This window comes from Odocoileus virginianus, chromosome 1 (assembly GCF_023699985.2).
Source record: "Odocoileus virginianus isolate 20LAN1187 ecotype Illinois chromosome 1, Ovbor_1.2, whole genome shotgun sequence".
Classification (NCBI taxonomy): Eukaryota; Metazoa; Chordata; class Mammalia; order Artiodactyla; family Cervidae; genus Odocoileus; species Odocoileus virginianus.
Genome location: NC_069674.1, coordinates 36248031 through 36273215, shown reverse-complemented (window position 1 = coordinate 36273215; position 25185 = coordinate 36248031). Strand labels below are relative to the sequence as shown.

The following is a 25185-nucleotide window of genomic DNA, read 5'->3' as shown; positions in this document are numbered from 1 at the left end:
CTCAACATCTCTTACCCTTCAGGACAAGAATTATGATTTACTAGCATAAGTATAAACTTTATTACAAGTTCAAAGTTCTTTTCCAGTGACTATGACTGTAGGCCATAGACTGTAGTATTTATTATTTTTGCACTTGCTTATTCTCAATAAATGCGTTCCCCTGGTGGCTCAGATGGTAAAGAATCTGCCTGCAATACAGGAGATGTGGATTCAGTCCCTGAACCAGGAAGATCCTCTGGAGAAGGGAAAGGCTACCCACGTTAGTATTCTTACCTGGAAAATTTCATGGACAGAGTAGTCTGGAGGGCTACAGTCCATGGGTTTGCAAAGAGTTGGACACGACTGAGTGACTAACACTTTTCACTTTCAAATCCTCAATATATAAAAGGAATGTCTAAAGAGGACTAAAAGTACATTTGACTCTACCTAAAGGTATTGTTTTTACACAGACTTAAGTATTAATCCTTGTAATAGTTCAGAACTCTTCATGATTTATGTTCAGATGTCTTCTCTTTAACTATGCAGTTAAAGACAGAAATTAAACATTTTTTTCTCAAAAGTCAATGTGGAAACTATTCTTCAGTTACAACTAAACAGGGTTATGTTTCTAGACTGCCAGTCCAAGGGGTAACATGAGTGAGAAGAAGGTGCTTCAGAACAAAGACTGACTGAGCTAAACTTATTTCCCTTTATTTCCTCAAAGCTGCACGTTGCCATTTAGGGATCTCTTTATGTTCCTCCTTTATAGGCAGTTCAGTTCAGTTCAGTTGCTCAGTCATTTCCAACTCTTTGCGACCCCATGGACTGCAGCACCCCAAGCCTCCCTGTCCATCACCAACTCCAAGAGATTACTCAAACTCATGTCCATTGAGTAAGTGATGCCATCCAACCATCTCATCCTCTGCCGTCCCCTTCTCCTCCCTCCCGCAATCTTTCCCAGCATCAGAGTCTTCTCAAATTGGTCAGTTCTTCACATCAGGTGGCCAAAGCACTGGAGTTTCAGCTTCAGCATCAGTCCTTCCAATGAATATTCAGGACTGATTCGTTTAGGATGCACTGTTTGGATCTCCTTGCAGTCCAAGGGACTCTGAAGAGTCTGCTCCAAAACCACAGTACAAAAGCATCAATTCTTCAGCACTCAGCTTTCTTTAGAGTCCAACTCTCACATCTATAAATGACTACTGGAAACACCATAGCTTTGACTAGGTGGACATTTGTTGCCAAAGTAATGTCTCTACTATTTAACATGCTTTCTAGCTTCTTGTTTTCTCCACAGGAATCAGCCAGGGAAATGGCCGGGGAGTTTCAGGAAACCCAGGCGCCGTTGCCTCACTGGAACCCAGGCTGACGAGGCAGGGCAGCAGGTTAAACCAGAGCAGTTCCGCTTGGGGTGGGGAGGCCATGGCGTCCAGCAGTAACTGGCTGTCTGACGTGAATGTCGTGCTGGTGATGGCCTACGGGAGCCTGGTGTTCATACTGCTATTTATTTTTGTGAAGAGGCAAATCATGCACTTTGCAATGAAATGCCGAAGGGGACCTCATGTCCCTGTGGGACACAATGCCCCCAAGGACTTAAAAGAGGAGACTGATATCCGACTGTCCAAGGTTCAGGATATCAAGTATGAACCTCAGCTTCTCGCAGATGATGATGCAAGACTGCTACAGCTGGAAACCCAGGGAAATCAAAATTGCTACAACTACCTATACAGGATGAAAGCTCTGGATGCTATCCGTGCCTCTGAGATCCCATTTTATGCTGAAGGCCAGCATCCCCATTCCTTAATGGGCAAGAATTTCTGCTCCTACCTGCTAGATCTTTGAAACACTAGTACTCCTTTCAAGGGTGTATGCAAGGCCCTCACTGATACCCTGCTTGATGCTATGAGACAGCCCGCTATGGGACAGGGGTCTTTGGCCTGAGTACCTGCGCTATCAGGAGGCCCTGAGTGAGCTGGCCACAGTGGTCAAAGCACGAAGTGGGAGCTCTCGGCAACAGCACCAGTCAGCAGCCAAAGACCTAACCCAGTCTCCTGAAGTCTCCCCAGCAACCATCCAGGTGACATAGCTCCCCTCCAGTCAGAAGAGTAAACGTGCCAAGCACTTCCTCAAATTGAAGAGCTTTAAGGACAACTATAACACACTGGAGAGTACGGTGATGGAGCTGAAGGCCTCTCACTGTTGACGGAGCCAGGCAGACTGAAGTGTGCTTGCCGGGTGGCCCTCACTCAGGTCATCTGGTTCAGCCCAGCTCTGGATCAGGTGAAGCTCTGGTTGTGTTCAGAGCTCCTAAGATTTCATGCCTAGAGGATCATTCTCCCACCCTCTCTTATGGCCAGTTTCAGAACATCAGTTAAGACTTTATTTTCCCTCGGTATGACTTTTCTCTGGAGTTGAATTAGATGTTTTCCTCAATATTTCTGTCAAAGCTTCCTTAAAAATCCTCACTCGGTTTTTTGATCATGGTTCATCTGTCCTTCTCCAGACTATAAATTTTCCCAAGGGTGACAGGGCTTGGTTTCTTGTCTTCTGTACACAGTTGAATGGGAGCCATTTGGTATGAGATATCTAAGAGTTGATTGGTGGAAATGGCATACAGAATGGGGAAATAGGTGGAAGCCATGAGTGGTACCTAGAACAACTTACCGTGGTGTTCCACTTAAACCAGAATGTTAATAGGAACATTAACACAACTTCTCTAACATGCAAGGATCTGCCTTCCACTTTCATTGTATACTGTCATGAAGAAGTTGAAAAAGGAATGTTTTAACATCTGATATAATCCCATCACTCTTTATTTGTGAGATCGTGTGAAGGAATAGACCAATATCCTGATCTGACTTTATAAACCATTTTAATGAATAATTAAAAAATAAACCATATGATTCATTAAAAAAAAAAACATGCTTTCTAAGTTGGTCATAATTTTTATTCCAAGGAACAAGCATCTTTTAATTGCATGACTGCAATCACTATCTGCAGTGATTTTGGAGCCCCCAAAAATAAAGTCTCTCACTGTTTCTATTGTTTCCCCATCTATTTGTCATGAAGTGATGGGACTGGATGCCATAATCTTAGTTTTCTGAATATTGAGCTTTAAGCCAACTTTTTCACTCTCCTCTTTCACTTTCATCAAGAGGCTCTTTAGTTCTTCTTTGCTTTCTGCCATAAGGGTGGTATCATCTGCATATCTGAGGTTATTGATATTTCTCGCAGCAATCTTGATTCCAGCTGGTGCTTCATCCAGCCCAGCATTTCTCATGATGTACTCTGCATATAAATTAAATAACCAGGGTGACAATATACAGCCTTGACGTACTCCTTTTTCGATTTGGAACCAGTCTGTTGTTCCATGTCCAGTTCTAACTGTTGCTTCCTGACCTGCATACAAATTTCTCAGGAGGCAGGTCAGGTGGTCTGGTATTCCCATCTCTTTCAGAATTTTCCACAGTTTGTTGTGATCCACACAGTCAAAGGCTTTGGCATAGTCAATAAAGCAGAAGTAGATGTTTTTCTGGAACTCTCTTGCTTTTTCGATGATCCAGCAGATGTTGGCAACTTAATCTCTGGTTCCTCTGCCTTTTCTAAATCCAGCTTGTACATCTGGAAGTTCACGGTTCACATACTATTGAAGCCTGCCTTGGAGAATTTTGGGCATTACTTTTCTAGCATGTGAGATGAGTGCAACTGTGCAGTAGTTTGAGCATTCTTTGGCATTGCCTTTCTTGGGATTAGAATGAAAACTGACCTTTTCCAGTCCTGTGGCCACTGCTGAGCTTTCCAAATTCGCTGGCATATTGAATGCAGCACTTTCACAAAAAGATTTTCAAATCTTTTAGGATTCGAAATAGCTCAACTGGAATTCCATCACCTCCACTAGCTTTGTTCGTAGTGATGCTTCCTAAGGCCCACTTGACTTCGCATTCCATGATGCCTGGCTCTAAGTGAGTGATCAGATCATCGTGATTATCTGGGTCATGAAGATCTTTTTGGTATAGTTCTTCTGTGTATTCTTGCCACCTCTTCTTAATATCTTCTGCTTCTGTTAGGTCCATACCATTTCTGTTCTTTATTGTGTCCATCTTTGCATGAAATGTTCCCTTGGTATATCTAATTTTCTTGAAGAGATCTCTAGTCTTTCCCATTCTATTGCCTTCCTCTATTTATTTGCATTGATCACTGAGGAAGGCTTTCTTATCTCTCTTTGCTATTCTTTGGAACTCAGCATTCAGATGGGTATATCTTTCCTTTTCTCCTTTGCCTTTCATTTCTCTTCTTTTCACAGCTATTTGTAAGGCCTACTCAGACAACCATTTTTCCTTTTTGCATTTCTTTTTCTTGGGGATGGTCTTGAGCCCTGCCTCCTGTACAATGTCATGAACCTCCGTCCATAGATCTTCAGGCACTCAGTCTATCAGATCTAATCCCTTGGATCTATTTCTCACTTCCACTGTATAATCATAAGAGATTTGATTTAGGTCATACCTGAATGGTCTAGTGGTTTTCCCTACTTTCTTTAAGTCTGAATTTGGCAATAAGGAGTTCATGATCTGAGTCACAGTCAGCTCATAGTCACTTTACCCTAATTTTACTTAGATAAAATTGCTTGAGTGCAGAGTATACACTGTGATTTGTCATGCAGTCCAATCTCCCAGGAAAGATACTAACTCAGAATTTAAGCCCAATAACTTCCCGTCAAAACTCTCTATAATACAAATAGTCATTCAAGACACTCTGCATCTTTCTTTTCGCTATGTAAAAATTACAGTATTAATCAAACACTATATCCTTGACTACCCAATCTTTCCTACAAAAGAACTTTAGAAAAAGAAGGAAAAAATTCTACTGTATTAGTCTCCAAAATAAAAGTACATAAAGACCCCAAAAGCTGAAAAATTCTCAACGGAGCATTTGGTCCAACTTCCTGCCTTTAGGCAGGTAAATTACTAAATCATCCAGGAAGATGCTTATCCCTCTCACTTAAAGATCTCCAGAGAAAACAGAGCAGTTACTGAGTATCTAATACATGCCAGGCATGCACCAGACAGGGAAAAGGAGTTAGCATTATTTCCCAGGTGTTTGCCTACACATTATCCCATTTAATCTGAGTACATTTTCCAGGATGTGTGTTAGTAGTCTCATTTTTACAAATGAAAAAAACAAGGCTCAGAAATGTTAAATGGAACTAGGATTTCAAGCCAGGAGAACATCTTTCTGTTCCGCCGTGCTAACAGAAATTGCATAACCAGTTTCCTTACACATGACAATGTTCAATACCCTAATGGTCATAAAGCTCTTCTTCAGCTAACTGAAATGTCTTCTCTAATATGAGCTCATTGTCTCTTATTCCTTGTTCTGTAAGTAATAATTATTCCACATCCTCCAAAATATCAATAGAGAAAACAATACTCAAATCATTCCTTTGCCTTATCTATAGCAAACAAATCCAGTTCTACAGACATTCTCCCCGAAGAATTATTTTGTACTCCTGGGATAATTTGGGCCATTCTTTTTAGGATTTTCTCTGATTGTAACACTTTTTCAAAGCATGATGACTCAAAATGAACACAATGCTCTCAAAAGTAACCACTTACTGAGATTTTAGAAAAATGTTTTTTTCTTTCATAAGATTCAGAAAGCAAAAACATTAGAAAGAAACTTGTTTAAATGCTTTTTAATCATGGCAAGCTGAGGAGTTTTCCAAGTATTTTCACATTTTTCCAGTCACAACCCAAAAGTTCTCTATTCATATTTTTTTTAGTATGAGGCTTGTATGAAGTGTTCTACTTGATAGAAAAGACTCCTTTTTCATTTAAGTATGTCCCTTCAGTTCAGTTCAGTCACTCACCCGTGTCCGACTTTTTGCGACCCCATGAACCGCAGCACGTCAGGCCTCCCTGTCCATCACCAACTCCCAGAGTTTACCCAAACTCATGTCCATTGAGTCAGTGATGCCATCTAACCATCTCATCCTCTGTTGTCCCCTTCTCCCGCCTTCAATCTTTCCCAACATCAGGGTCTTTTCAAATAGTCAGCTCTTTGCATCAGGTGGCCAAAGTATTAGAATTTCAGTTCAACATCAGTCCTTCCAACGAACACCCAGGACTGATCTCCTTTAGGATGGACTGGTTGGATCTCCTTGCAGTCCAAGGAACTCTCAAGAGTCTTCTCCAACACCACAGTTCAAAAGCATCAATTGTTCTGCACTCAGTTTTCTTTATAGTCCAACTCTCACATCCATACATGACCACTGGAAAAACCATAGCCTTGACTAGATGGACCTTTGTTGGCAAAGTAATGTCTCTGCTTTTTAATATGCTGTCTAGGTTGGTCATAACTTTCCATCCAAGGAGTAAGCATCTTTTAATTTCATGGCTGCAGTCACCACCTACAATGATTTTGGAGCCCCAAAAAACAAAGTCAGCCACTGTTTCCACTGTTTCCCCATCTATTTGCCATGAAGTGATGGGACCGGATGCCATGATCTTAGTTTTCTGAATGTTGAGCTTTAAGCCAACTTTCTCACTCTCCTCTTTTACTTTCATCAAGAGGCTCTTTAGTTCTTCTTTGCTTTCTGCCATAAGGGTGGTGTCATCTGCATATCTGAGGTTATTGATATTTCTCCCAGCATTCTTGATTCCAGCTTGTGCTTCTTCCAGCCTGGCGTTTCTTATGATGTACTCTGCATATAAGTTAAATAAGCAGGGTGACAATATCCCTTAAAGGACTCCAAAAGGGATCCAGAATGCCATGATTGTTGCTACACGTTATCAACCTCTTACTATCAAACTGAAGTTGAATCTTTAAAGATTCCAAATTCATATATAACAAATAATCAATAAGCACCAACTCTGTAGTGATCTGTGTTATACCCTAGGGATACAAAGAAATATCTCTCAGCACCAACCAAACGAAACCAAACCAAAAGAATAAATCAATAAGCAGCAACTGCGTAGTGGATCTGTGTTTGCCCCAGGGATACAAAAGTAAGTATCCCAAAGACTCTCTCCCTGAATTAAGGCACTTACATTCTAAAGTCAGACAGACAGACAGATATACAATTAGCAACAGAATGAAAATTACATAGGACCATCAAGAAAGATGCTAACAGTAAGCATCTTCCAGCTGAGAAAATTTGAAAGAAGCAAATATTATCCATGGACAATATTTCAAAGCAAAGATCCCAATCTATACTCCCTTTCTATGTTGGTATTCATGTATACATAAATGTCCTTTCTGTCCTACAACATTTAAATAAACTGTTTATATTTACTTTTCTCTTTCTATTTTTTTAAAAATAAAGATTTTTTTTCACATTTCTCTGGAATGTTTCCAATTTGTTGACATTTCTAAGGCATCTTTGGTGCTTATAAACCAACTCAGTATTATAGTTCCAAGCATACCAGTGCTATATATAGATGAGCTATAATAAACTTCTTGCTCTTCCATGTGAAACAAGAAGGGACCCAGTTCAACATGATACTGACAACATCGAGAGAATGAACAGAAAGAAACAAGTTGATTTTAAATAAAATGTTAAGCAAAAATAATTTATTCCTATTTTGATTGCATTTACTGGGCAGTTTAAAAAGATAGGAATAATAACAGCCTCTATAACAAGGACTATTGACCATTAAGAATCCTCATTCCCAACCAGACATAAGTGCTGAGCTTCCTTACCCTGATAAAGGGAAGACACCTGCCTCCTCATTCCTTAGTCCCTGTAATCCCAACAAGAAATTTTCTAGATGATAAAACCTTCCCAGACTGTCATGATCAAAAGAAAACATCAGAGCAAAATGAGATTGCAAAAAAGAAAAAATGCACAAACCTACAGATTGTAAACAGATAATTCAGCCTCCTATTTTTTAACTGTTTCATGGAGTCAAGCAAAAATAAATTGCTTCTTACCTAATCCTCCCTCTATTGTTCTTTTCAATTTGTAGACGAATTCAAACTGAAGGACATCTCTATTGCTAATCTCTTTCAGACTTTAAAGTAACAGTTGATTTTTATCATATCAAAGCTCATCAATCACTAAACATGTGTTAAATTTCTGAAGAACTTTCTAGAAAAAAGAGAAGATAAATTTTTCTAGGTCATTTGAATTACAAAAAAAGAGACAGAGATAGAGAATAAAACTGACATCTTAAATGATATGAGATTACATGACCCCTTACAGAATAAATTTTTAGCAAACATTAGATAATTCAGAAAAAGATATAATACTTCTAAAATGTATGCTTTCTCTGAAAGAAAAAAAAAAACTTAAACTAAATAGGGGAGGCTTCTCCTCTCACAAGAAATGTAGGTTATTTCTTGAAAAACTGGTATTGTTAGTATGGGGGCAGGAAGACATGTGTGTGAAATCTCTTACTAGGACACTGCTTTAGAAAATAAGTTTTAGAGAAATTTGAGGATTTTTGCATTCTTATATAAATTTCACAGAGAAATTTCTTTCTCTGGGTTTCCTTCCATTTAGGGGCCAAATGTGAGAAAAGCAAAGTAGAATTACACTGCGATATAAGTTCTATGGAATAATAGCTGAACATTCAAATAAGCTTCAACAATAAATATCAGCAGTATTAATATCAGTCACTGGAATTGAGTTTCTTTTCCATTTTAGAAAACTGGTACATTTTTGGAAAATTGGCAGTATTACTAAAGTTAAATATACACCTAACCCGTAACCCATCTGTTCCACTATGAGGCATATATACCCAAGGGAAATGAGTGTGTATTAAAAATAGACAAAAACTGGAAACAGCTCAAATATTCATTTTCAGAACAATGGATACATTGTGGTACAATCATACAACAGAATACTATACCATCACTGATACACACAACAATCTAGTGAACCTCAAAAAATTTGTGTTGGACAAAATAAGCCAGACACTAAAAAGCATATACTACAGAATTCTATCTGCACAAGTCCAAAATAGGTAAAACTAGTCTACAGCAGTAGAAGTCAAAATAATGGTTACCTCTAGGAGGAGGTGGTATTGTTTGGGAAGAGATATGAGGGAACTCTCTGGAGTGATGGAAATATGCTGTATCTTGAACTGGGTGGTATTTATCCTGGTGTATGTATTTGTAAAACATCACTGAACCACACCTATAAGATTTTTCATTTTGTTATATATAAGGTATACTTTACTTTTTATGAGCTTTAAAAACCATTAAAGATGGGCAACTACTTGGCCACAAAAAGAATGAAATGCCATTTGCAGCAATATGGATGGACCCAGAGATTATCATATTAAGTAAGACAGAGGAAGACAAATATCATATGATATCACCTATATATAGAATCTAAAAAAAGAAAAATGATACAAATGAACTTATTTACAAAACAGAAATAGACTCAAAGACATAGAAAACAAAGTTATGGTTATGAAAGAAGATAACTGGGGGAAGATAAATTAGAAGACTGGAATAAACATACACACACTAATATATATATATATAATAGGTAAACAAGTTATTATCATTATAGTACAGGGAACTATATTCAATATCTTGTAATAACCTACAATGGAAAAGAACCAAAAAAATAATATATATATATATATATATATACATATATATATATATATATATACAGCTTAGACAGTAAAGAATTCGCCTGCAAGGCAGGAGACCCAGGTCCAATCCCTGGGGTGGGAACATCCCCTGGAGAAGGAACTGGCAACCTGTAGTCTTGCCTGAAGAATTTCATGGCAGAGAACCCTGGCGGGCTACAGTCCATGGGGTCAAAAAGAGTCGGACACAACTGAGTGACTAACACTTTCATTTGTCACTTTACTATACAGCTGAAATTAACACAACATTGGAAATTAACTATACTTCAATTTTTTAAATGGTAAAATTTTAAATGATTCAACAGTGCTTTTACACCTAGACAGTATTATGCTAAATGAAATAAGTCAGATAGAAAAAGACAAATACTGTATGACCACTTAATTGTGGAAACTAAAAAACAAAACAAATGAACAAACACAGTTAAATAGAAACAGTTATAGATATAGGGAACAAACAAGTGATTGCCAGAGAGAAGGAGGCTGGGTAGAAGAGAGAAATAGATGAGGGAGATTAAGAGGTACAAACTTCAAGTTACAAAATAAATGAGTCATAGGCATGAAATGTACCGTGTGGGGAATAAAGTTAATAATTATATAATACTGCTGTTTTGTAACAGATAACAACTAGATTTAACAAGGGGATCATTTTGAAATGTATACAAATACTGAATCATTATGGTGCACCCCAGAAACTAACAGCATTGTAAGTCAATCATACTTCAAAAACAAAGTCATAGAAAAAGAGATCGGATTGTAGACACCACAGGCAGTGGCTGTGACGAGTGGGAGCTGGATGAAGGCAGTCTAACGGTAGAAACTTTCAGTTATAAGGTACATATGTACTAGGGATGTAGCATACAACATGATAGAGATAATTAACACTGTTGTACAATATATATGAATGTTGTTAAGACAGCAAATTCTAAAAGTACTCATACCACAGAAAAAAAAGTTTTCTATTTCTTTAATGCTGGATCTGTATGAGACAATAGCTCATTAAACCCATTGTGGTCATCATTTCATCATGTATTTAAGTCAAATCATTATGCCGTACACCTTAAACGCTGCTGTATGTTAATTATATCTCCAAAACCTGAGAGAAAATTTGAAAAAGTATACTACCAACTGTGTTTTTCAAAAGATGGGAGAAGACTATTGTGTTTGTTTTTGAATAGAACACCTCTGAAAGCATGCAAAAGAAAAGCGATAACGTTGATTCTCTCTGAGGAGAAGCAGGTGAATTGAGGACAGAGGGAAGGAGATTTACATTGTAGACTCAGATACAGTGACAAAGACAAGTCACAATGCTACATAGTGTTCCACTTGAAAGTGAAAGTATTTGTGACACAGTCATGCCCGAATGCTTGCGACCCCATGGACTGCAGCCTGCCAGGCTCCTCTGTCCATGGAATTCTCTAGGCAACAATACTGGAGTGGGTAAACATTCCTTCTGCAGGGGATCCTCCAAGCTTAATTTTATGTAATTTTCTATCGTTTTTTAACTTTTCCATGAGTATATATCTAATCTAGTCAACCAAACTGTTACTTACAGAGTAACAATAAATTATTTCTGGTATCTAAAACAACACTACACACAGATGGTCAATACATCTTTTTCACTGATTGATGTACTTCTTGATGTTTAAATGTATCATAATATATAGGTGAATTATTACTTAGAAAATGTATTGTGTGAAAGTTACTCAGTCATGTTCGACTCTTTGTGACCCCATGGACTGCCAGGGGTTCTCTGTCCATGGAATTCTCCAGGCCAGAATACTGGAGTGGGTAGCCATCCCTTCTCCAGGGCATCTTTCCAACCCAGGGGTCAAACCCAGGTCTCCTGCAGGCGGATTCTTTACGTCTAAGCCACCAGTGAACATGTACTACCTATGTCTTTGGTATTTTTATTCAGTGTGTTCACACTTTTTTTTTTTTACTTTATTTAATGGCATGTTTAGTTTCTCCCAGGAGTCCCATTTTCTTTGATCAAACTATCCACATTTTGGTCATCTATATACTTTAGGGGAACTTCCCAGCCCATCATCATGGAGAAGAGTGTTATAAAGTCAAATAATCAACTAATAAAAATACATGGAAAAAAAATAAAAATAAAAATAAATAAAATTGAAATAAAGACACTTCAAACAAATGAAAAAAAAAAAAGTCAAATAATCCTTTCCCATCAGAATCAATGCATATAACAGACACAACTACACCCAAAGCGTTAAGCAACAAATTGGAAAATAAACAACCATTTACAATATTCCAGAGGGAAAAAGAAACCCTCTGCTATGCATATAGGTCAAATGAAAGTTGTTTTCCAGTCACTCAGTCATGTCCAACTCTTTGCGACCCCAGGGAGTGTAGAGCACCAGGGTCCTCTGTCCCCTTGGACGTCCGCAGACTAATCCAGTCAGCCATTCTGCTTCACACAGGATATCCCAAGGTCACACAAAAGTACCTTTACTAAGCTTGAGTAATACAATGCATATGGAAAATGTGTTCACCACTTGATCTATTGCTTCTTGCTAATAAGACTGTTATTTTCCAAGGGGCCATATTGACATTTATCACCAAGTACATTCAACACTTCCATTTTTAAAGGCATTCACTTCCCATGGTTTCTTTCTAAAACTGACTCATGTTTAAGCCTAGGGGTCAGTAAAGATGAAAAATCCTTTGGAATAAATAGGTGAAAAATTATGACTATTCTAAAGAAAGATACTTACCTCGGGTCCTGTGATATGCATTAGACCAGAAACAGCAGAGGCAATAGCATCATAACCAGCTCGCTGAGACAGTGGACCTGTCTGACCATATCCTAAGACAACAAGAATAAATATATTCAACACCACCCAGGGAGAGCAATACTATAATGTATTCTGTGCTAAGTCACTTCAGTCGTGTCCGACTCTGCGATCCTAAGGACTGTAGCCCTCCAGGCTCCTCTGTCCATGGGATTCTCCAGGCAAGAATACTGGAGTGGGTTTTCATGCTCTCCTCCAGGGGATCTTGCCAACCCAGGGATCAAACACGCATCTCTTACGTCTCCTGCATTGGGAAGCAAGTTGTTTGCCACTAGCACCACCTGGAAGTCCAATAGTATTATAGGGTGTTAAAAGTATTTGTATCCAGAAATTCTGCAGCATTTTGTTGTATTAAACATACACTATCCTTTGAAGGAGGCAGTAAAAATTTAATTACGGTGTTACACCACAGACGGTTGCAAACTTGTAACCTGTGGGCCAGATTCTCCTTGTATGAATGTTTTGTCTGGCCTGATGAGTGTTTTGAAAAGTTTTTACTTAGTTTCCAACGTTTAAACATTAGGAAATAGCACATAAAATACAAATTTCTGGCTTTACCTGAAAAAAAAAACAGAAAATATGCTCAAACCTAGGCTCAGATCCTCACATGGCAATAACCAATAAGCCACGTTCTTCCCTTTGCACAGGGCATAAATTCTCCAATTTGCCCCAATTTCCACCCCTCCTTAATCCTTTATGGTTTAGTCTGATTCAGTCATTAACCAATAGGTATTTGCTACTCTTTTTCTGTACCAAACAATATGCAAAATAAAACAAAAGGGTATCTCCTTAGGTTTTATTTACAAGTTTTCTCAAGTATTCAAAGAAAATATAAATGAAAATTTTAAGTTTAAGTAAGTAAGTATTAGTTGCTTAGTAGTGTCCAACTCTTTGCAATCATGTAGACTGTAGCCCACCAGGCTCCTCTGTCCATGGAATTCTCCAGGCCAGACTACTGGAGTAGTAGCCATTCCCTTCTCCAGGGGATCTTCCCGACACAGGGATCGAATCCAGGTCTCTCACACTGCAGGCAGATTCTTTACTGTCTGAGCCACTGCTTGTAATGTGGGAAACCTGGGTTCAATCCCTGGCTTAGGAAGATCCCCTGGAGGTGGGTTGCCATGCCCAAAATTTGAACAATAAGAGAATTAATATATCTCCTGACAGTGCTTTTTAGGATTACAAACAGAAGGGAAAGCTATCATCTTTTCTCTGCCATTAGCAAATATTAGAAGAACAGAAAACATATTTTATCCTGCTCTCCTCAGTCCTGGGCTCACTGTTGGATAATATGAGGAGCTACATGAATCTGTATCCAAATTCCATATATTTTGCTTGCTCCTCCAGCAACCTGGAACACCCTCCCTCTATTTTATTCTATATATCTACATAACTCACATCCTCCAACTCTAAACGGAAATGTGTCCTTACCAGAGGTCTTCTCTGGAGAACTTTTATGAGAGATCACTCTCACTTCTCACTCTTAATCCCCCTTTCATGACTGTATTTGACCTTATACTTTTCATCACCACAAGATACATAATAAAGTTTAGTTATTTATTTTCTGTATTTTCTGTATCCTCCCTACTCAAAGGTATGCTCAAGAGATTTTTTTTTTTTCCTATTTAATTCACTGCAGTATTGCCAACATCTAGAATAGAATTCAATAATGGTTACCAAATGAATAAATGAATGAGTACTGGTTATAAAAAAAGTTATCTTTTAAGAAAGAAACAAATTAATTACTATAGAAACTAAAGAGGCTTTTTCCTCTGTTTGGTTTTGGACCAAAATGATGACATAGGAGGCCATTTTCCTCCTCCCGTGTACACAGTGAATGTAGTTACACACAGAACATTTTCTCTCTGAGAGGAATTTGGGAATTGAGAAACTAGAGCAATCTACTAGAATGACTCCTACACATGGGGTAACACAGAAAATATCCATAAAAGGCTGAGACACTCTCACCATTAACCTCGCTCCAGGCACAGCACCATACAATTAGGCGGAAACTCCAGACTCCGAGTGTCCCCCTAAGGAGCAAACACAGGCAGCACATCAAGTGTCCCAGCTTGTAAGGCTCCTCCTGAGGAACGGTTCCCTAAAACTCCTGTCTCTGACAGCGAAATCATGAGTCCTACAGGACTACCGCAAACAAAGCTAATTACAGGCTCGTGAACGTTAAGCACAGCTACGCCCCACAGGTCTCAAGACTGGAGAGGCAGCAAAAATGGCCATCTCCCAGTCCTCCCCTAGAAAGGTTTTTTTTTTTCCCCTTGGTTTTTGTTTATTTATTTATTTATTCATTTTGAAATTCCAAGGAATTTTTTTTTTGGCGGGGGGGGTTTGCCATACATTGACATGAATCAGCCATGGATTTACATGTGTTCCCCATCCCGATCCCCCCTCCCGCCTCCCTCCCCACCCGATCCCTCTGGGTCTTCCCAGTGCACCAGCCCTGAGCACTTGTCTCATGCATTCCAACCTGGGCTGGTGATCTGTTTCACCCTTGATAGTATACTTGTTTCAATGCTGTTCTCTCAGAGCATCCCACCCTCGCCTTCTCCCACAGAGTCTAAAAGTCTGTTATGTATATCTGTGTCTCTTTTTCTGTCCTGCATATAGGGTTATCGTTACCATCCTTTTAAATCCCATATATATGTGTTAGTATACTGTATTGGTCTTTATCTTTCTGGCTTACTTCACTCTGTATAATGGGCTCCAGTTTCATCCATCTCATTAGAACTAATTCAAATGCATTCTTTTTAATGGCTGAGTAATATTCCATAGTGTATATGTACCACAGCTTCCTTATCCATTCGTCTGCTGATGGGCATCTAGGTTGCTTCCATGTCCTGGCTATTATAAACAGTGCTGCGATGAACATTGGGGTACACGTGTCTCTTTCAGATCTGGTTTCCTCGGTGTGTATGCCCAGGAGTGGGATTGCTGGGTCATATGGCAGTTCTATTTCCAGTTTTTTAAGGAATCTCCACACTGTTCTCAATTGCAGGAAAAAAACTATTAAATATTCAAACATATGGAGGCTAAATAACACGCTTCTGAATAACCAACAAATCATAGAAAGGCTTTAACTGCATACTTTACAAGCTGCTGCTTAAGGATCCTGACACTAACTAAAGTCTAAGTGATCCTACCTAACTGACATCTAACTGGAAGCTGAAGGAATCAGTGGGCACTCACCCACCTTCTCCATGCAGCTCACTCCCACAATAAAATCAGGTCACCATCATCTCTCTAGAAGGAGTTTCTAGAGAGATGGGGCACATTTCTTGTGCCCCAACTTTTGCAGATACTGCCTGGGAGATGGGCCCCCAGATCACCTGGTTCTGACTACCAACAGCACCTGCAGTTAATAAATCAAACTGGACTATAGCAAAGAAATAAGCAGCTTTCTAATGGGCTCAGGAATACCCTCCCCCCCAACCACAGCTATCTACCCAGATTCAGTACAAAGGGAGAAGACAGATACACCAATCTCCCAGTTTCTCCCCAGAAACTGCTTGACAGCATACGTTCCCGGTTGTTGCCTGAGGGTCTGGCTTCTAATCAGCCTGTATCGAGGCCTCACAACAGTCATTCCCTTTGGAATGCTGACGGGTCTTCTCATAACCTTAACTACTAAAAGGCATGAAATAAAAAGACAGTGGCTTGAACAATCACAAAGGTTTGCAAGGCAACCACGAATTCAGGCTGAGTTAATACACAGGATTCATCTCCTACACAAGACTAATCTGCCAAGACTGAAAGAGGCGCTGTTTTAACTAATGCATGAAAACCAATACAAGCATTCAAGGAAAATGAAGAAATATGGGAAAATGTTCCAAACAAGAGAACAAGTAAAGCCTCCAGAAACCAATCTTAATGAAACATACAAAAGTCATTTATCTGGCAAAGAGTTCAAAATAATGCTCAGAAGGATGTTCACAGAGGTCAGGAAAGCAATGCATAAGCAAAGAAAGATTTTTCAACAGAGATTGACAATATTAAAAAGTACCAAAAGACAGTAGAGAATAAAGGATAAAATAACTAAACTGAAAAATTCAATAGAAAGGTCCAACAGCAGACCAGCTCAACTGAAAATACCAGTGAATTAGGAGACAGAGTAGTGGAATACAACAAAGCAATGAAGCAAAAAGAAAAAAAAAAGACTAAAAAAGAAGTGAAGATAGCTTAAGAGACTTATAAGGCACTGAAAATGGGTCAATATACACATTATAAGAATCCTAGAAGGGGAGTCAGTTCAGTCACGCAGTCGTGTCTGACTCTTTTCAACCCCACGAACTGCAGCACTCCAGGCCTCCCTGTCCATCACCAACTCCCAGAGCTTGCTAAAACTCCTGTCCATCAAGTCAGTGATGCTATCCAACCATCTCATCCTCTGTCGTCCCCTAGGAGAAGAGGAGGGCTTTATTCAAAGAAAAGTGTAGGAGAGGAGGGCTCTATTCAAAGAAATAATAGGAAAGAATTGAGGGTAAGATGAGAAGGCAGAGACAGAGGATGAGATGCTTAGATGGTATCATTGACTCAATGGACATGAGTTTGAGCAAACTCTGGGAGACAGTGAAGGACATGGAAGCCTGGCATGCTGCAGTTCAAGGGGTCACAAAGAGTTGGACATTACTTAGCAACTGAACAATGATAATGACTGAAAACTTCCCTAACCTTGGGGGGAAAAGCCAAACATCCAAATCTAAGCAGTCCAAGGAGTACCAAGTATAATTAAATTGTCAAAAGTTGAAGACAAAGAACCATAAAAACAACAGAAAAGCAACTTGTTACTTACAAGGGAACCCTCATATGACTATCAGTGGATTCTACCTTGCAGGTCAGAAGGCAGTGGGATGAGATATTCAAAGTACTGAAAGGAAAAAAAAAAAAAAAAGATTGCCAAACAAGAATACTCTACTCAAAAAAAAGTCCTTCAGAAATGAGAGAGAGATAAAGAATTTCCAGACAAATAAAAGCTGAAGGAATTTATCACCACTAGACTGTTCTTACAAGGTATGTTAAAGGGATTTCTTCAAGTTGAAACAAAAGGATGCTAATTAGCAACATTAAAACATGAAAGTATAAAACTCACTGATAAAAGTAAATATATGGTTAAATTCAGAGTGCTCTAATATTATAATAATGGTGAGTAAATACTTAAAACTGGTATAAAGATTAAAATTAAAAGTATTAAGCCCACCTATAGCTACAAGAATTTGTTAATGATACATAATAATAAAAAGATGTAAATCGTGACATCAAAACATTAAATGCTGGAGACGAGTAAAAATGTAAAACCTTTTTATACATTTGAAGTCAAGTTTCTATCAGCTTAAAATAATTATTATAGCTTTCAGATGTTTTCTGTAAGCCTCATGCAAAATTTCACTGTAGATACACAAAAGAGAAGCAGATACACAAAAGAGTAGTCTAAGCATATCACTACAGAAAATCATCAAATCACAAAGGAAGGAAACAAGAGTGAATGAAAGGAACAAAGAAATTATAAAACAACTGGAAAACAATTAATAAAATGGCAATAGTAAGGCCATTGTTGTTTAGTCACTAAATTGTGTCTGACTCTTTTGCAACCCCATGGACTGTAGCCTGCCTGGCTCCTCTATCTCTGGTACTTCCCAGGCAAGAACACTGGAGTGGATTGCCATTTCCTTCTCCAGGGAATCTTTACAACCCAGAGATCAAACCTGCATTTCCTGCACTGAAGGCAGATTCTTTACCTCTGAGTCCCCAGGGCTTCCCAATGGAAGCCATAACTATCAAAAATTACTTTAAATGTACATGGGCTAAATTTTCCAGTCAAAAAACACAAGAGTGGTTGAATGGATAAAATGAACAAGACTCAAATATGCTGCTTACAATACAGCTTAAGGACACAGACTGAAAGTGAAGGCATGGAAAAAGGCACTCTATGCAAATAAAAACTAGAAGAAAGTAAACTTATCTATACTTATCAGCTAAGGTAGGCTTTAGGACAAAGACAAGAGAAAAAGAAGGTTATTTGATAGTGATAGAGGGTCAGTCCAACAAGAGGATATAATATATGCAAATATTTATGCACCCAACATACAAGCACCTAGACATATAAAGCAAATATTAACAGACCTGAAGGGAGAAATAGACAGCAAAGAAATGCAAAAAGATAAAATGGTTGTCTGAGGAGGCCTTACAAATAGCTGAGAAAAGAAGAGAAGCGAAAAGCAAAGAAGAAAAGGAAAGATCTACCTATCTGAATGCAGAGTTCCAGAGAATAGTAAGGAGAGATAAGGAAGCTTTTTTAAGTGAACATGCAAAGAAATAGAGGAAAACAGTAGAATGGGAAAGATCAGAGATCTGTTCAAGAAAATTAGAGATATCAAGGTAACTTTTCATGCAAAGATAGGCACAATAAAGGACAGAAATGGTATGGACCTAACAGAAGCAGAAGATATTAAGAAGAGGTGGCAAGAATACACAGAACTATACAAAAAAGATCTTAAAGACCCAGATAACCATGATGGTATGATCACTCACCTAGAGCCAGACATCCTGGAGTGTGAAGTCAAGTCGGTCTTAGGAAGTATCACTACAAACAAAGCTAGTGGAGGTGTTGGAATTCCAGTTGAGCTATTGAAAATCCTAAAAGATCATCCTGTGAAAGTTAAGTGCTGCATTCAATATGCCAGCAAATTTGGAAAACTCAGCAGTGGCCACAGGACTGGAAAGGTCAGTTTTCATTCCAATCCCAAAGAAAGGCAATGCCAAAGAATGTTCAAACTACTGCACAATTGCACTCATTGCACATGCTAGCAAGGTGATGCTCCAAAATCCTTCAAGCTAGGCTTCAACAGTACATAAACTGAGAAATTCCAGATATACAAGCTAGATTTAGAAAAGGCAGAGGAACCAGAAATCAAATTGTCAACATCCGTTGGATCACAGAACAAACTAGAGAATTTCAAAAAACATCTACTGCTCCATTGACTACACTAGAGCTTTTGACTATGTAGATCACAACAAACTGGAAAATTCTTCAAGAGATGGGAATACCAGACCAACTTACCTGCCTCTTGAGAAATCTGTATGCAGGTCAAGAAACAACAATTAGAACCAGACATGGAACAATGGACCAGTTCCAAATTGGGAAAGGAGTACATCAAGGCTGTACACTGTCACCCTTTTTAACTTATATGCAGAGTACATCATGCAAAATGCCAGGCTGATAAACTACAAGCTGGAATCAAGATTGTGGGGAGAAATATCTATAACATCAGATATGCAGATGACACTACCCTTACGACAGAAAGCAAGGAGGAACAAAAGAGTCTCTTGATGAGGGTGAAAAAGGAGAGTGAAAACCTGGCTTAAACTCAATATTCAAGAAATGGATATCATGACATCTGTTCCCATCACTTCATGGCAAATAGATGAGGGAAAAATGGAAACAGTGACAAACTTTATTTTCTTGGGCTCCAAAATCACTGTGGACAGTGACTCCAGCCATGAAATTAAAAGACACTTGCTGCTTGGAAAAAAAGCAATGACAAACCTAGACAGCATGTTAAAAAGCAGAGACATCACTTTGCCCACAGAAGTCCATCTAGTCAAAGCTGTGGTTTTTCCAGTAGTCATGTATGGAGGTGAGAGCTGGACAACAAAAAAGGCTTAGTGCCAAAGAACCTGCTGCCTTCAAACTGTGGTGCTGGAGAAGACTCTCGAGAGTCCCTTGGACAGCAAGGAGATCCAACCAGTAAATCTGAAAGGAAGTCAGTCCCAAATATTCACTGCAAGGACTCATGCTGAAACTGAAGTTCCAGTACTTTGGCCATCTGATGTGAAGAGCGACTCGTTGGAAGAGACCCGGATGCCGGGACTGAAGGCAGGAGGAGAAGAGGACGACAGAGGACAAGATGGTGGATAGCATCACCGACTCAATGGACGTGAGTTTGAGCAAACTCTGAGAGAAGACAGGGAAGCCTGATGTGCTGCAATCCACGGGATCGCAGAGTCGGACACGAGTGAGCAACTGAACAACAGTAACAGTGCGTGCAGGCATGCTAAGTTGCTTCAGTCGTGTCTGACTCTTTGCGACCCCATCGACTGTAGCCCTCCAGGCTCCTCTGTCCATGGGCTTCTCCAGCCACGAACACTGGAGTGGGTTGCTGTGGTCTCTTCCAGGGGATCTTCCCGACCCAGGGAGCAAACTGGGGTCTCTTAGGTCTCCTGCATTGTCAGGCAGATTCTTTACCACTAGCGCCACCTGGGAAGCCCCACGGTAACAGCAGGATACTTTAAAATCCCACTTTCAACAACAGCTTGATCATCTAAACAGAAAATATTGAATTTAAACTACATATTAATCCTAATGGGTTTAACAGACATTTACATAATATTCATCCATCAGCAGGAAAATACACATTCTTCTCAAGCAACACAGGGAACGTTCTCAGAATAAATCATATGTGGGCCACAAAACAAGGCTTAAACTTTAAGACTGAAGTCATATAAAACATATTTTCTGACCACAGTGACAGGAAACTAGAAATCAATTACAAGAAGAAAAATAGAAAATTCACAAATAGATATAGATTAAACCTATTACTACACAAGCAATGTGTCAAAGAATAAATCAAAAAATTCTTTGAGACAAATAAAAATGGGAATACAATCAACCAAAATTATGGGATGCAGCAAATATAGTTTTAAGGGTAAAGTTCACCTGGTAAATTCCTACATAAAGAAACAAAAATGATCTCAAAAAGAAATAAGAATGATCTCAAATAAACAACCTAACTTCAAACATCAAGTAACCAGAAAAACAGGACCAAATGAAGCTCAAAGTTAGAAGAAGGAAGAAAATATCAATGAACAGTGAAGAAATAAATCTAAGAGGGACTAAAAAAGACAATAGAAAAGATCAGTGAAACTAAGAGCTGGTTCTTTGAAAAGATAAACAAAATTGACAAACTTTTAGACTCACCAAAAAAAGAGAATAAGAATTCAAATAGATAAAATCAGAAAGGAGAGAGGAGATGTTACAGCTGACACCACAGAAATACAAAGAGTCATAAGAGACTACTATGGAAAGGGGTATACGAACAAATTGGACAACCTAGGGGAAAGGCTAGATTTCTAGAAATTTCAGGACTGAATCATGAAGAAACAGAAAATCTGAATAGACCAATTACTGTGGCAAGGAGATGAAATCAGTAATCCAAAACCTCCAACAAACAAATGTCCAAGACTAGAGGTTTCAGTGGTGAATTCTACCAAATGTTTAAAGAATTGATATTTCAGGGCAGCTGGTTGACAGCTGTAAAGGGCATCCTGGACCAGACCTGGACACAGTGGTTTTTCAACCACCAGTATCCTCAGCATAGAGCAGGCCTCCAGGAGCAGAGAGAAGCTTCACCTAAGGCAGGAACATGATGTGCTGGTGAATCACCTGTTATCTCAACAGGAAGTCAAGAGAAGGAATTGGTTTCAGTCCACTCTAGGCAGGGAATATCAGGAGCCAGGAACCCCAGTGCCTCAAATGGGACAAAAAGAAGGCTCTCATCATCAGCACAACTCTAAATGAAGTCTTCTAAATAAGGCCTGTAGGAAAATATGCTCAGAGAAACAGTTTGCTAAGTAAAAGGTACCATAATACTTGCCTTGTGATACAAATTCTCTTGTTCAGCTTACAACAAGGAGGAGGCACAAATATCCTAATTACTTTAAATTACAACTTCCAGACATTTCTATTAAAGAGAAATATAAATAGTTACTCTCACAGAAGCAGCATGGCATAGTGAATAAGAGGATGTTCCAAGACTGAAAAAAGTCTGGATTCAAATCAAGGCTCTGCGAAGTACTGAACCCTCAACAATTCATGTAATCTCCCTGAGTTTCAGTTTCCACAGTATTCACATTTATCTCATAGATATATTGTGTAGTGGACATGCTAAGTGACTTCAGTCATATCTGACTCTCTGTGACCCCATGGACTGCAGCCCACCAGGCACCTCTGTCCATGGGATTCTCCAGGCAAGAGATTATTCCAGGCAAGAATACGAGAGTGGGTTGCCATGCTCTCCTCGGGGGATCTTCCGAACCCAGAGATCGAACCCACATTTCTTACATCTCCTGCATTGGCAGGCAGGTTCTTTACCACTAGCGCCCCCTGGGAAGCCCCATAGATAGAATCATGAGGATTCAATTTGCTAAAACGTCAGAAGCTAAGTACCTTTTACATTGATAGCTAAATGTATTTAGTTAATAAATATGCATTGATTAATATACTAATAATATAGTAGTTCTCCCTTTCCACAAGATATTCAGAATAACAAGAACTGCCATGAGGCATGTTGAAATGATGAGAATAAATATTCTAGGCATTGCAATTATGTTGTTTAAGAACCCATTAAACTTGAAAGTTTATGTACTTGGAAACTAGCACATGGCCATTTTAGAAAAGAAACTTGACAACAACAAAATATATTTTTGTTGTAATGAATCAAAATTTATTCTACCTTTTACCTTATACTTGCCTTAACTACTAAAATACTGACAACTAGTAACATCAACAAATACTTATGACAATAAATAAAAAATTTGACCACAGGAAACTGATATTATCAAAATGGTATTTTGCAAAGATTACTCTGTGGGCAATGTGAAGATTGAGTTATTAATTAATAATTTAACAAAGCTGAAAAAATGGTAAGCATGGGATCCAGATAGTTCTTTTTAAATTTTATTTTTAGCTTTACAATTCCAAAAATGATCATGATCAAATCCAAAATAAAGAGGAAAAATTTAAGCATGTTACTTATATTTTATATTCAAGTAAAGGAAGTAAGGAAAATTAAGGCAGTTACGAAAAATCAGAGAGAAACATCTTTTCCTCTGCTCTTTACTCCCCAGAGCCTTTACTGACTTACATTCATTTTATGGAGCAATGTTGCCATCTTGTGGCTTTTATGAAGACTGACTATAAAGCAAAATGCACTTTCAGACGTAAGTAAAAATGCAAGGGAAGGGAACTAGAGGGAAAAGATTTCCTTCCTATCTTTTACTATTTGCCCTGAATACTCATTTTTCTTCTTAATCGTGCCTTAACTTTTTGTTTCCCTTTTCTCCTTAACCAAAATAGGAGTATGTTTAAAGTCAGTATCATTTCAGGTTGCTTACTTGAAATAACAGAAGCAATAACATCTTCTACAACAAATAAGGGAATCCTTCAAAATGTGTACAAATGTCTAGACTCCCTTTCTCTGCTCATTTTCCGGTGTGCAAATTATTTCTGAATTAAAAGATTATACACTCAATGCATTTTATTTAAAAAAAAAATATTTATTTTCTTATCTGTGCACTGAAACACTGAAAAGGCCTAGAAGCAAAGACTAACCCAGCAGCAAAGAGCATCCCTAGTATCTAGACTGTGGTCTCTAAATGTCATTTTCCACTAGAAGAAATTAAGATTCTCAGGGAAATGGTTGATTCCAAGACAGAGCAGGAAAAGTACAAAGTTCACCTGGAATATCTTATGTTGTTGTTTAGTCACTAAGTCGTGTCTGACTCTTTTGAGACCATGTGGACTGTAGACCATCTGGCTCCTCTATCCATGGGATTTCCCAGGCAAGAATATTGGAGTAGCCTGCCATTTCCTCCTCCAGGGGATCTCCCCAATCCAGGGATCGAACCTGTATCTTCTGCACTGGCAGTCAGAGTCTTTACCACTGTGCCACCAGGGAAGCTCATATCTTATTATACTAGAAATCAAAGAAGCTATCAGACTATTAGTCATGTCAAAAGTATGCACAGCCAGCTTAAAAAGCCCCCACTGACCAAAGATGAGATCATTTTGAGAATCAATAAGGATAAGAGCTGCAGTGGACTGAAACACATCAAATATGTTAAATTCTGTGAGTTCATAATGATATTTTTTTAATCATCAGTCACTCTTGGAAGATACTAAGGAATAAATTCATTATTATGATAACTGGTAAATAGAATTTACAGCCATCCTGCCTTTACTTAGTGATCTCTATCTCAGGATAATCAAATAGTTGATGAGGGCAACATTATTTTTATGGAAGTACTCCATCAATATACAAAGAAGGAACAGCAGGATTAGGATATCATCATTTTGTAACTCCCAAGGGGCTTTCCATGTGGCAAAATGGTAAAGAATCTGCCTACAGATTCAAGAGACGCAGGTTCCATCCTTGGGTTGGGAAGATACCCTGGTGTAGGAACTGGCAACCTACTCCAGTATTCTTGTCTGGGAAATTCCATGGACAGACAAGCCTGGTGGGCTACAGTCCATGGAGTCACAAAGAGTCAGACACACACAAAGGCACGCAATGGATTAACAGACCTAGGCAATCATCATCAGTGGTGGCTGATACCACAAAAAAGCAAGGGCCAACCCATGCGTCCCTCCGAGTGGAACTACACACCACCTTCTATGACATATTGCAATCAAAAAAAAAAAAAAAAACAAATCAAACCAAAATTTGAGCAAACCTATAGATGTGTCAATTTGGAAATAATAACAAGAAAAATTAAACAACATAGGATTGCAATCAGCAAAATTTAACCTACCAATAGAACAAATAAACTGGGTTTTTTAAAACAAATAAACTGTAAGAAACAAGAGACTGCAAAAGAACTATAAATTAAAGGAGATGCAGGGGACATTGGGGGAGCCTGGTGGGCTGCCGTCTATGGGGTCGCACAGAGTCGGACACGACTGAAGCGACAGCAGCAGCAGCAGGGGACATATCAATAAACCGCAA

General features: G+C 38.7%; 1 protein-coding gene and 1 pseudogene across 28 annotated transcripts in view; one reads left to right on the top strand and one right to left on the bottom strand.

Annotated features, from left to right (window-relative positions):
- The window catches only part of SUGCT (succinyl-CoA:glutarate-CoA transferase), a 782676-nt gene that overhangs the window by 704216 nt on the left and 53275 nt on the right, over window positions 1–25185 (bottom strand). For all 28 annotated transcript variants that reach the window (XR_011487375.1, XR_011487378.1, XR_011487383.1 and 25 more), the window contains exon 7: window positions 12314–12405. Coding sequence is in view for 18 of the 28 variants with exons in the window: in XM_070466730.1 (XP_070322831.1) it covers window positions 12314–12405 (92 nt within the window). In the remaining 10 variants the exon portion in view is untranslated. The remainder of the gene's footprint in view (window positions 1–12313; window positions 12406–25185) is intronic.
- Window positions 1301–2145, top strand: LOC110132133 (protein C1orf43 homolog pseudogene; annotated as a pseudogene).